This window comes from Caloenas nicobarica, chromosome 4 (assembly GCF_036013445.1).
Source record: "Caloenas nicobarica isolate bCalNic1 chromosome 4, bCalNic1.hap1, whole genome shotgun sequence".
Taxonomy (NCBI): Eukaryota; Metazoa; Chordata; class Aves; order Columbiformes; family Columbidae; genus Caloenas; species Caloenas nicobarica.
Window position 1 is genome coordinate 9,725,869 of NC_088248.1, and position 13,293 is coordinate 9,739,161.

At 37.4% G+C, this 13,293-nt stretch overlaps 1 protein-coding gene across 32 annotated transcripts in view; it reads left to right on the forward strand.

Annotated features, from left to right (window-relative positions):
* ANK2 (ankyrin 2) overlaps positions 1-13,293 on the forward strand; it is a 370,609-nt gene that overhangs the window by 283,992 nt on the left and 73,324 nt on the right. For 19 of the 32 annotated variants that reach the window (XM_065633279.1, XM_065633281.1, XM_065633285.1 and 16 more), the window contains 2 exons: positions 195-293; positions 5,692-5,764. In XM_065633279.1, coding sequence (XP_065489351.1) covers positions 195-293; positions 5,692-5,764 — 172 coding nt within the window. Of the gene's footprint in view, positions 1-194; positions 294-5,691; positions 5,765-7,162; positions 7,244-13,293 lie in introns of all 32 variants that reach the window. The other 13 variants (XM_065633268.1, XM_065633277.1, XM_065633275.1 and 10 more) reach the window with 1 other exon arrangement.

Below are 13,293 nucleotides of genomic sequence, written 5' to 3' on the forward strand. Positions count from 1 at the left end.
TCGGGGCTATAGTCTTAAAGAAGTTACAAAGACAGAGTCAGATGTAACGGTAAAAAACCCAGTGATTTTCCTAGGCTGCGCCTTGTTTTGGATGGAAATGCTGGCTCATGCAGTGTTGAGAGTGATTTCATTGGTTCACACCACAATCCTCCCTCTCACCGCGCTCTCTCTCTGCTTCTCTCTTTCCTGCTCAGAATGGGAACACTGCCTTAGCTATTGCGAGGCGCCTGGGATACATCTCAGTGGTCGATACGCTGAAGGTTGTAACGGAAGAGATTACTACTACCACAACTGTAAGTTGTAGATGCATTAAAATGTCTCTCTTCTTTATTTAGAATGTTGTCTTTCTCTTCCGCCCTCAGACTCTCCATGTATCTCTTTCCTTTTTTAATTTTCTGTTTTTAGCCCCCCCTTTCTGTTGGATTTTGACAAAAGCGCTGTAATGCTATCATTGTGTCTTCTAAGCACGTAGAAGTATGTGCAATGCATCCGGCTTCATTGAGCTAGGTAACGAAATCTATGTACATGCAGATGGAAAACAACTATTCAAAGGCAGAGTAAAACTTTTTTTCTAGATATGGGTCTGAGCTTCAAACTCAAACTCTCCAGAAGTTTGTGCATTGTTGTTTAGATCCTGCCCTGTTTCTCTATTTTCCTTTTCACCTATCCTTACGTTTCCACACTTTTGACACCTGTTGAGGCTCAGCCATTGCAGCACACCACAAGAAGCTGCTTAGCATTTGGACTGTACCAGCCCTGGACTGGTGCCAAGCTTAGTGATGCTCGCTAGATGGCTCTGGATCACATCAATCATCTTTTTACTCAAGTCCCTTTCAGTTCAGATGGATCCTGTTTTTCCAAAATACGAAAGGATCTCTCCGTATGTGCTCAGCCCTCCACTCTCTTGGTAGTCTGTATTTTGATTTCAGGGTTTGTGAATACTATGTGCTGAACATCAGCAAACTAGTATTGCTGCTTTAAGCCAGGAAAAAGTTGATGTATTCTGACACTCTGGGAGGGAAAGGTTTTCTCGGACTTTTACCTCCCATCTACAAAAGTCTTAGCAGGTTGTAAGGGAGAACATCAGAAATAGTGCATCATTCAAGAAATTAATTTAAATTTCACTTTCCATTACTGCATTTTATCTTGAAACTTTGTTGCAAGGTCTCACTTTTTTTTTTTTTTAATGCAAGGAAGATTACCAGACTAGAAAACTTACAAGATATAGGTGTCATTTAGGAGCTCAGAGATGTAAAAATCTATAGAGCACTTATAAGATGCTACTGCTCAGCCAGGGAGACAGTTAGAAAAAGGGAAGGGAAGAAATCCAGGGTCTTTTTTAAGGAAAGGGGAAAATAAATTTTATTTTGTTGCATGCTAACAGCGAGTTCCACTGATATTAACTGAGGAAGATGGAATAAATTAACATGGCATAAGGTTACAAATAGAGTGAGCCATAATTTATTAATGAACTGCAGCAATCAGACTGAGTCAGGTTTGGGCAAGGAATTCCAGTGTAGTTCCAGAAGTCTCTTAAGACTGTATGGTTTTGTTGATATTTGTTTTGTGTTCCTGTTTAATCATATAGGACATCACACATGTAAATACATAAACACATATGTATCTATTTAGAGATTTAGAAAAATAAAACCTGGGTAAAAAATTTTTGGAAACTTTAAATCTTTTCAAAAGTATATTTTTTAGCCTCAAATGACACCTTTGTGTTCTCTGTGCTGTGTCCTGGAACGCTTTTTCCTTTCATGCCTGATATAAGTTGTAACTTCCTTTCTATTGTACATTGTATTGCACTGTGGAGCCTTGTACTTGGTCATATGTAGGTATTATAAATTTTGCAATAACAGGGATTACACTATGAAAAAACACCTGTGAGTTATTTACTTTGGATAAATGTTTCTTTAAACTTTGAGGGTAATGAACTTTACGACCAGATGCTTGAGGTTTAGGGCTGAATCAAGTACTGAACCTTACTTGCATAGTTGACCTCTAATGCTTGCATATAGGAGAAATCTGGAATCTCCAGCGGTGTCTGTGTACAAAGTACTGCTTTTAAAAGTCAGGTGGGAACCCTCGATAAACTCAGCAGATTTTTCAGCTATGAGCTTGTCTGAATCTTGTACCTTAGGGATATATAGAATGTAAACCTCTGGCATTGTTCATGGTGGGGAATGTCGATTAAACATAATTTAGAACAAGTCCTGAAAAGGCGAGATAAATAACAGGCACTCACAGGCACTCCCTGCAGTAAAGCTGTCCAGATGGCGAGGTTGGTGTTGCCAAACCAGAAAACAGCATTTAGCACTGAAAAAAGGTGCTGTCACCATAGCTACTTCATTCTCCAAGGTTGTAGCTGAGTGATGCATGAAGGATGTTAGGCTGACGCTTTATTAATATTCAAGTCACTGGCATTAGAGATGAGGAAGAGATCTCCAGTGCCAAGGCTTTTGGTCTAACTTAGAACAAACTTTCCTCTTCCTTGCATTAGTGTTATTGTTAGGGGAACCACATGAATATAAAGCAATAGAGAGAATAAAGTGCACTTATTTTTACTCACGGATTAGAGGTGAAGAGGAAATAAATCAGAAGCAGCTAGACTTTCAAAGGTTTGCTATGCTACGAAGTTTTGGGGTATTTATGCAAATAGGCATAGTCTTCCTGTGGACAAATGAGAATATATGAGGAGCTCTGACATTCATTTCAGTATACTGCTGTTGAGTAAGCAATTGCTGAATGTATATATAGGTTTATATACCTGAATTATATATCTGAATTATTCTGTGCCACCAGATGAAAATCTGGCCTTTCAATGGAAATTTTAAATACAGAAGCCTAAAGTACATAATTGAATTCTCAGAGGCACTACATGGTAGGAAGTTTGAGAAATATAGGTTGAGCAGTTTTCAAAATGGGCCATTCATGGGGCTGGATATGGATTTTAAGTTTTGAGAGTATTTCACATTTTTCATGAGCCTATCAATTAGAAAAATCTAGTATTATATTAAAAATATTTTTAAAACATTAATTCATAACTTCTGTTGGAATCGTTGTAGCAGTAATGATTCTTGCTGAGTTCAGTGTTCAGAGATAACATTACAGATTTTTTGTTCTTCTGAAACACATGCACATACACCATATTGATTCTGTTTTCCAAACGTTGTTTCAATGATTAAATTACATAATAATTTTCTCATACTAAGAGGAAAATCAGGAAGTAAATAAAGTATCATTACTCCTATGTAGTTAAATAGCAACGTCTGAGAGCCTTAGTCAGAGACCAAATAGTTGTTATATAGGGGCCTGTAAAAACCTATTTACAAATAAAATGATATAATGATAAATGAACCTTAACTACTAGGGCCTGCAGATCTAAGTTAATACAAAGACAGAATACAATGAATTCTCTACCTGTAGCTGGTGGACAAGAGTACTGTAGCATTCTTTCACTTCTTTGTTCATCTAACCAAATGGATTTTATACAGAAGCTAAGGTTGGGAATCAAGTTTTCTTAAATCAATTTCGGTCATACATCAGACATACAAAAACTAGCATTTGTGACTCCTAGGTAGACCCCTTCTTTCTCCTTTCTTCAGAATTCAGTCATCTGCTCTGCCTTTGCTTTTTTTTCCTGACCTTTCAGTTATTTTACATGGGGAAACGTAGGAACTGGCGATAGAGAATATGCAGTACGCCTTGTGTAGATACAGTTGCAACAACAATTACAATTCCAATGCCAGTAAATTGATACTCATATACAGCGCTTTCCACTTCGCTTGAAAAATATGCAACCTGCTTCACCTGGATTTATTTCTTTGGCCCAGTGTTAGTGATTATTTATTTTTAATTTAGGATGTATTTGTTAACTCCCTGCTGTGTTGTTGAAGAGGTGGGGTCAGCATCACCTGAGCGGTGGGATCCTCTCCATCTGTCACAGCTGGCTTTGTCACCCTGAGGAAAACCACAGGAACACTGGGGGGAAAAGTCAGACACACTGGTGGAGGCATTTGGTGAATATTAACTAATTCTCAACACAGAACATGTGTTATGAAGAACATTCCAACAGAAAAAATTTATTGTCTTGAATCAGGGGTGAGATTGAATTTAGGCGGCCTACTTAAGATTGCTGTTTGAAGCAAAGGGCGTTGTTCTTTTCTTGTACCTCAAAAGGGTGAACTGAAAACTGAAGTCACAGTTAAATATATTTTTAAAATGCAAAGCAGGCTTTAAAAACAAATTTCTGAAGTGATTACACTGTTGTTAAGTTTGTTATTTATAAAGTACAGTATCTTATAACAATCAAGAATGCTATCTTTGTCAGTGTATGAGAAATACAGAAGTATAAAGCAGAATAGGGAAATGCCCAGTAAGTTTTGTGAAACAAAACTGCTGTTGACTTCACTGCTTGATATCAATGGGTATTCTCCCAAAAGCATATTGCAAAAGGGACTTGGGCTTTGGCTGACATTAATTATCCCTTAGATTGTATGTTCTTTCACTACTTCTGCACGTGATGTTAATTTATATGATAGATAGATACTATCCACAATAGGGAGTGAAGTACTACCTCAGTGGGAGTTTCACAAGACACATGGCCTCCTGACATTCTCCTCCATGACAAGGGGCACATCTGCTCCTACATACCTTCCAGGGCGATGTGTTGACTCCCCTCCACAGCTCCCCAGTTCAGCTGCAGGTCTGGCTGGAGCCAGGAAAATAATTATTTTTCTGTTGTGACTAATGCCGTTCTGATCGCTGCTCTTTTTTAAGCCCTTGACATTTTGTCTCCCTGTAGGCAACTTTATGACACATTGCGTGTCCTACAATTTCTCGTTATGTTCTTTGTCTCCTTCTCCAGTGTGTATCTTGATGCTCAAAGGATGTCCCCATTCTTGAATCAGCACCCCTGAACATCATCTGTTTCCTCCTGGAAGTCCTTTATGAAGATAAAATCATATTACAAAAAAATCTTCCAATGTTCTCCTACTCTGTGTTCTCACACCTAAACAGTCCTCCCAGCAGTGCCCAGTCCATACTTGCCTTGTATCACAATATTTTAAGTTTTTATGTGCACAAAATATATCAGAATCTTCAAGTAACTTTTTTTTTTTAATATGAATTGAGGGAATATGCATTATTTATCAAAAAGGTATTATTAATATGCAGTGTAGTCACTTTAGGGGGGAGAAGAAATGCTTCAAGTGGTCTGTGTAAATCCTTCACATCTTTTTTAGTGTAAAAATTTCACATCATTCATAACTTCATTTCCAAATGCTTTACGATTTAGTAATTTCCATATGCCACACAAACTTTCTGAAGCTCTTTTGTAGACATTACCTAATTCTTTTAAAAATCATCTTGGAAACGCTGAGCTGAATTATTCTACATGCCCCATTTATAAATAAACTTGCTGAGGGCTTTCTTTTCTTTCCTTTATTATTGCTCTGACCAGCTCATTGTCTCTGTTTTTGTACTTTTCTGCCAGAGTAAATGTTACCATATACAGCACTGAGAACAGGAGCTTCTGGAGTAAAGATGAAAAGTAAAGTTGGGGAAGGGGAAACAACTTATAAAATGTCTCAGCAGATCCCACTGCTGCTGCTGTTGAAAATACCATTCTGTAAACTTTGCATCTGTTTTTGGTGTTTAATCTGGGGATTGATGATTCTGTCTTTGCAGACTGTAACAGAGAAGCACAAGCTAAATGTACCTGAGACAATGACTGAGGTCCTGGATGTTTCAGATGAAGAAGGTGAGCAGCTCTGCTAAGTTCCTATTCCATATCACTTGTGCAACCTGTAGCTGCTTAAGTATTTTGACGTCTTCATTTGACAGTGCTTGAAATGAAGTTCTGTGTAATGGACTTCTTTTCATGACGTACACATAACATTTGTATAAGGATGCCAAAAGTTGACCCAACCCCAAATCCTAAGCCCCTACTTCTTTTTCAGAAAAAACTTATCTGAACCAACTCTCCAAATGAGAACACTTCCCAACATGAGATCTTAACATTTAAATGTAGAGCTGTCCCAAAACTGGATTTGACCCTCCCATAAAAATGGAGTTGAGCAGTAAATTTTTTGGATCAGTGCCACCTATTTCAGATACATATATCTAGAGTTCTGCTTAATTGGAAACATTTGTATAAGACGCGTAAGGTGGAAGTTGAGGAGACTGTTTCCTTGAGGGAGCTTTTGGCACACACAAATCACAGACACATATGGCATGACATAAAACAACAACATGTTAATAAGTTTGGCGCTTTGGTCTCAAAGTCTATTGTGTGTACGGACAGGAGGCATATGTTGTATCGCTTAGCTAAGTCCCAAGAAAATTTCTGTAAAGTTCTGTAGGGAATGATAAAGTACTGCAGTTTTATACATCACGGAATTAAGGAAATAGCTTAAAAACATCCGTTTCTAGAAGTTCACAAATCACTTCTTACAAATTTTAATTAGCATGGCATCTGATAGGTACACAGACATTTGCAAGAATGTTTTAAGTTCTTTTTTAGTTTTAGCAGTGTTAATATTACAGTATCTTACATATGCCATATTTATGGTTATTATTATTTCATGGAAATATTTTTTAGAGAGACTAGTTTCAAAAAGCCCTAGGGATTTAGGAACACAGGTTAGAGGGTTGACTTTTTTTCTTTTACAAAGAATACAAATACACTTGTGGTTCTAAATGGTACTGGAAGTTAATGGCATTCATATTTCTAAAGTGCTTCTATTACTTTTTGAAATGGGATCTATGGTGTTAATGGGTTACACTCTTGAGACAATACTATGTTTAGGCTGCAAATACTATTTTTTTTTAACACTTGCAAAATTGCAAGTGAATGCAAACAAGTGTTATTCGAAAGAAATTCTATTCTGCTGCATCATGATTAGTGAAATTATTTCCCTCAGGCATGTTTTTCTGCATTTTCTCAGTTAGAAAAACATTCAACTGCTTGTGTAATTATGATGATAAATGGCCTTCAAATTGCTTATAGCCTTATGTTCACTTTGTTGAATTTTCTCCCAGTCTTTTGTACTACCATTTAACCATCTTTAAATCCATAAAGCCTGGTGTGTCCATCTGCTTCTACAGGATAAATTTCCAGGGTATTCCTTTTTCTCAAACCAATTTATATGTTGCACAGCCTTTAAACACTCTGATGATGAGCGCTTCAGTGATGGTGAAGCCTATAGTGGCACAGGCGCTGTTAGCAGAAGCTCATGGAGTAAGACTTGCGAAATTTCTCTTTTTCCTTAACTCTGATTGTTTATTTTATTGTTGTGTTGAAGCAACCAACAGGAATTTGCTTAATCTGGGTGCCTAACACTGTTCCTTTTCTTTTGAAGTGTGACTGGGCATGTGTTTCCTGAAAGGTGGGAGGAGGAAGGGAAGCCAGAAAATCCAAGATTTATTACCTGTATCTTGAATATGCTGGCAGAACTTACTGTGGCCATCCAGCATGACTAATGCTCTCCAGCGCTTTGAATTAACATTCTCTGCTTTCTGTTGCCATCTGACACCTCCTGTTTGTCACTAGCCAGCCGATAGGACACAGGTACTCGGGCTCATTGCTGCTCAGGACTCACTACTGAGCGCTCACACCGATAGTGCCTCTGTGATCCTGCTGCAGGTTGCTAAGCAGGCTGGTACCAGTTAAAGCACTTCATGCCACTGTCCTTGTAAAATCTGTTTCTACAGGCAAAACATTCAGCATGTTGCGAAAATTCCTAAGATGGAGGGTACTCATCCCAGGAACTTAAAGTAGCTGGGGGCAGAAAGACTGGAAAACTTTTTAAATAAAGAGGATGAACCTTTAATGATAGTATAGTCTTTATAGGAGGATAGGAATAACATTTCTATAATGCCGTGTTCTAATCTGCCTTAAAGTGACATAATGTGTTCTGAAATAAATTTACATGACATGGTAAACCTGCCAGCTGCAATTATGTAATTATAAAGTTGAAGACAAGAAGAGTACTTCAGCAAATGAGTATTTCAGGTCTCATTCTGGAGTTTGTTCATCGCTTGTGAAAAGTATTTTGCATTTTGCCTGGGCAGCAGTTATATTTCATAGTAGTATGCTGTTACATTAATAATATAGTATTCATATTCCTAAAACAAATTCAAGTGCAATATCCAGTCTTAGCAGTATAAAATAAAGGACCACATAATCTATCAAATTGTTCGGTTTGCTATGTAAGGTCCTGCTCTGTGTTGCCCACGCTAAAATATTTGGAATGGGGTGGGAGTCCCACTAAGTCGTCTTTAATTTTCATACAGCATTTTCTTGTTTAGCAATTGTATTAATATTTAGAATTCTTTACCTTTTACTGTAACTGGAAAAAAATATTTCCTTTGAACACAACTAGATTATATTTTTATTTAAACTTGCATTTGATTTTTTTTTAATTAGATCAGTTGGTTTTAGATTATAAGTATCAGAATTAATTACAGAACTGAGTGTATGTTTGTCAGGGAAAGAGAAACACCCAGGCCAATAACAGAATAGATTAAATTGGATTCATAAGCCTTGTGCAAGGAAGAAATGAAAAAAAGGAAACTTCATAGACTAGCAAAACCATGATTATAGAGAAATCCTACTTCATCTGCTGTAAGCCTGTTACGTGGTCCTACATGTATCAGATATTCTATGGCATTAAAAAGCCTTTCCTGCTTCGTGGCCATCAGGGCCAAAGATTTATCAGCACAGTTTTATTAAGCTGTTTATTCATACACTGCAGAAATACGTACACGCACGTGTGTGTTACTGCTGCTTTCTCTCTTTGTACCACAGTCTGCCATGAAGAACGTTTAAGGATAATCGTCCATTGGTATTTGCTCAGCACTGTGCACAGTGCAGATGTAACAGTCACTGTACAGAAGGCGATGGCCTGATCTTGCAAAAGTGCTTCTCATCGAGGATGGGAATTACACCACAGATTCCCACAGGCCTAGCTGTTCAGTGATGTGGTTTCTGAAACATCTCCATGCCAGCAGAAGTGCTTTTTGTGAATAGAGTTATACCAAAAGAACTGTGCATTTTTATCATTGTATCTGGCTTGGCTGTTTGTATTGCTACAAAGCTTAGTCCCTTTGAAGCTGTTGCAACAAAAGAAGCAATTTGCCCCTGAGGGATCTTTACAGCAGTAAAGGGCAATTACTGCAAAGCATCTTGTGAAATGTATTTTAGTGAAACCTACAGAATTAGTGAAGTTAAACACATGCAGATATTTCTGTTAGGGCTGAGTCAGTGTAAACATACCAGAAAATCTGGAAAAGGCAGGAACATTTTTTTCTTATTCTCCCATTTGTTAATATTGTATTGAGGAGCATGTTGCTGTTCCTCCATATTCATTCCATGTGTTACTTTTGTGGCAAAACACTTGTACACACTGCTGGTGGTTTGTCTTTGTGACTCCCGTCTGAAACAGTACAGTAGGTGTAGTGCTGTATATAGAGGATACAAGACCCACCAGTAATCAGGTTATTGAAGAGCTCTCATTTGTGTCTGTTTGGGCCTCCTCATCTCCTACTCTTGTTTTCAGTGCAGTTAATTTTCAAAAGCTTTGGTTTCCTTGTCTCTTTGAGACCAAGTTCTGGCTGCTGCAAGAAGTTGTCGTAGCTCTAACTGCGCTTTCCCACATCCTCCATAAGTCAGCACAAACGTTTCGCCATGTGGTGAACCAACCCAGAGAACTGATCTGTCTGAAAATGAATCTCTTTGTTTGTTCTAATAAGTTATTTTGGGGCCAGATTACTTTTGCAGGCAGAAGGGGATAGAAAGGCTGCAGTGGAAGGTGAGACACCATGGTCAGAAGCAGCATGGCCCTGAGCTGGCTGTCGTGAAGCTCAGTTCACACCACAGTAATTGGTGCTGACATTTCAGTTGCCAAGAAGAGACACAAACATTGAGCAAACAGTCGTGCAAATAGTCAATGGAGTCTCAAAAATTGGATGGAATCACAATATTCAAAGAACAAAAAGCACGACTTTCATGAGGGATGCTTGTCTAAAAGTTGCTAAAGATTCAGCCCTGTGCCTGGATGACACACAAGGTGGTGGGGGTTTTTGTTTGTTTTCTTTACTTTAACCTCGTGTTTCTTAAAGAAACCCCGAACACTAATAATAGAGTCATCTTAAAAAGAAGGTAATTAGGACATTGAATTTACTGAAGTGTTTCTAAAAATGGAAAGTGTCATCATGTCCTTAAATAATTTATAAAATAGAATATGCATTAATGCCTACAAATGATAATGACCCAGTGTCAGATTGTTGCATTTTTCCTCTCACAGAGTTTCTTCTCCTTTTTAGTTTTAAATCTTACTCAAAATTATGATACTACATCATTCAAACAGATTCACAGTAACAGTATCTGTGTAAAAGTGGTGTTTGCTGTCCCTTCATGGATGTGTATCAGTGACAAGGGAGGCAGATCTGTGAACTATTGCATTGCTTAAGGACAACAAAAATGTGATCCTAGATTCCAGAAAACAGTTCACAGCTAATCCATACCTGATTACATCAGACTTCTGGTTAAAAATTAAAAAAAAAATATATATTTTTATTATTGAAAATGTTGTTTTCAGTGTAGACAATTTTTCCAGTGTAAAGAGAATATCAACAAAGAGAACTTCCAAACTGCTTTGTAAGTCTGGTTCAGACATAGGCTCACAGAGGACCAAGAAGTTACTGCTTTACCAACAGACACTCATATAGGGTTCAGGAATATGTTTCTGGCACTGTTGATGATTCCTAAATGTCTGTGTGGAAATCACTCCAGTTATCTCAGCCTTCCAGTTGCAGAATGGGATAATGACAAGCTGCTTTGCCTGGTGTGTTGGGAGCCGTGAAGAAAATGCCACATGTATCTGTCTACCTGTCTTTGTAACTGCTTGCCTGGAACTAACTGCCTACCTAGTTATTGTTGTGAATGTTGTTGTGATTAAATGATAATGTGCTCTGGTACCAAAGAATGTTATTTTGTCTAAGTGTATTGCTTCATATGTGAGGTAAATGCATCTTGCACTTCCATAACATACCAAATTCCTGAACAGTGTCCGTAGCAGCAGTAAACAGGGCTAAAATATGACAGTGAATTTCCTGAGAGCCTCTGCATGTGGCCTTCAAGTATGCTAATAGTACGGCATATATGTGAGAAATGAGCAGTTACGTCTGGGAAGAATTCATTGCTGTTGTACATGCACATAATTCCACTGAAGTAGTGGCTTAATTAGTGGCAGACTTAAAGAATAACTTTCCTTAATTAAAGCTGGGAGTTAAAGTTGCAGCTGGTAACTGTTCTTGGTTAGACTTAAGCTGCTGTTGCTGCACATTAAAACACTGTAAAATCAGAATAACACCACTGAATTAATTCACACTCTTAATTTAAACGTCTTATAACCAGTAGTATAAAGTATAGCCAAAGATTATTGATTTATAGAAGTAAATCTAAAGCTATGTTTTGAAAGTTTAACTGAAACTTTTTTTCTATTAGTGGAAAGAAATCTGTGCTCAGAAAGAAACAGCTGGTGAATGAGAGATGATTCTAAAAACTTTACTTACGATAACCTGCACAGAAAATATGCCAGTCTCTCTCTCTCTCTCTCATTTCCTAGCAATTTGTATATTTTAGATGCTCTGTAACGTTTGTTATGTGGGTAGTTTCTTGCTGGGACATTTTAACAAGGTAATGCAAGATGGAAGGAGATTCTTCTCTGGAAAGCTGCTTTTGTTTACATGGTATTGTTGAGATTACTTATATTTTCCTTTTTTTTTTTTTCTTCCTTTCCTTGAGCAAAATGAGGATGTTTTTTTTCTTCGAAGTGCCAGATGTGCAAATGCAACAAGAAATCTGAAAATTCATTGCCTTTTTTTCATTCATGTGTTGTCAACACAAAGGGTTCTCAATATAATAGTTAACTGCTCAATTTTTCTCTTATAACTTTATTGACATTGTTGTTAGGAATGTAAAAAAAAGTTAGAACAAAGTCTTACTTGGATTTTTCCATTGAAATCTTTCAGACAGACTATAGCTGCCTTTAAAACAATCTGGTATTGTCATTAGAAAGAAATTAAATTAAATTAATCTTGGTTTTTTTGTTGGGGTAGAATCTGCTAAAAACGGCTCAACACTTTGGTAATGAAAAATAGAAGGTTGGTTAGGCTGCAAAAATTTTGGCAAAAGTTTTAAAGAAACTCCTGTTTTTCATTTGCATCAGTGTTGACAAAAAACAGAATTGACCAGATTAACAATAATAAATGATGTCAGTGACACGTGTAGGTATGACCAAAGTACAGACAGAACTTTGTTAGTACAAAGAAGGAATAATGCATCGATATAACCAGGAGACACTACTGTTTTTACTTATACTTTATATACTTAAAATTATTTCATAAATTGTTAATATTTTATTGCTTATTTTGTGAGCAATGTTGAGCACTGAATTATTTTCTTCAGAGACTGAAGTTGGGGGGGACACCTACACTAGTTTGTTCATTGAAGTAAATCCTAATCAGCATGTTAAAAAGGGGCAATGCATTTTTGACCAGCCTTAACCATCGGATCTAAATCTGTATTTAATGCTACTAGATATTATTCCCACTCGTGACTGATACAAACTTGTTGCTTTTACTTTTACATTAACCTTAGATGAAGGTTTTACGGATGCTGGCAATATTTACAGATATTTAGTAGTCAAAGTGAGCTCTCCCAGCCAGAGGAGCATTACCCATTCCACGGGCAGCAGATGTCTTGGGCTATTGTTCCCTGGAACGATGTGGCTGTGAGAGATGACTTGTGTGTCAGTACATAACATTTTACAAATATTTTTCAAAGTGCTACATAAAAGAGCAGTACTTGCCATGTGAATTTCACAAAGGTACATTTAGTAAATAATTTGTATCCTTGGGAAGAAGGAAAAGACTTTTTTCCCTCAGTTTTCTTTTTGAATGCATGCAGGATCTTCATCTGCAGGTTTGTTCTGAGTCACAGGTGTCTGTACTAGATCAAATTTTCCTTCCTTAGTGCTCAATGTGTTTCATACTGTGAGGAAATCTCCTGTTTCATAGGAAATACTTACCTGGTTTAGGGTGAATTTTCCTCTTCCATGAGAAGAAAGTTACATTCTGGTGGAACAAAAAGCTAAGCCAGTTCTCTGTCACTTACCCCAGTATGTTATTTTAATGTCATTTCCTGCCCAGAATTCTTCATGGGATCTGCTCTGTTGCTCCTCTTGAAACTCCACGGGGAACTCACTCAAGTCCCAGTGTGACTGT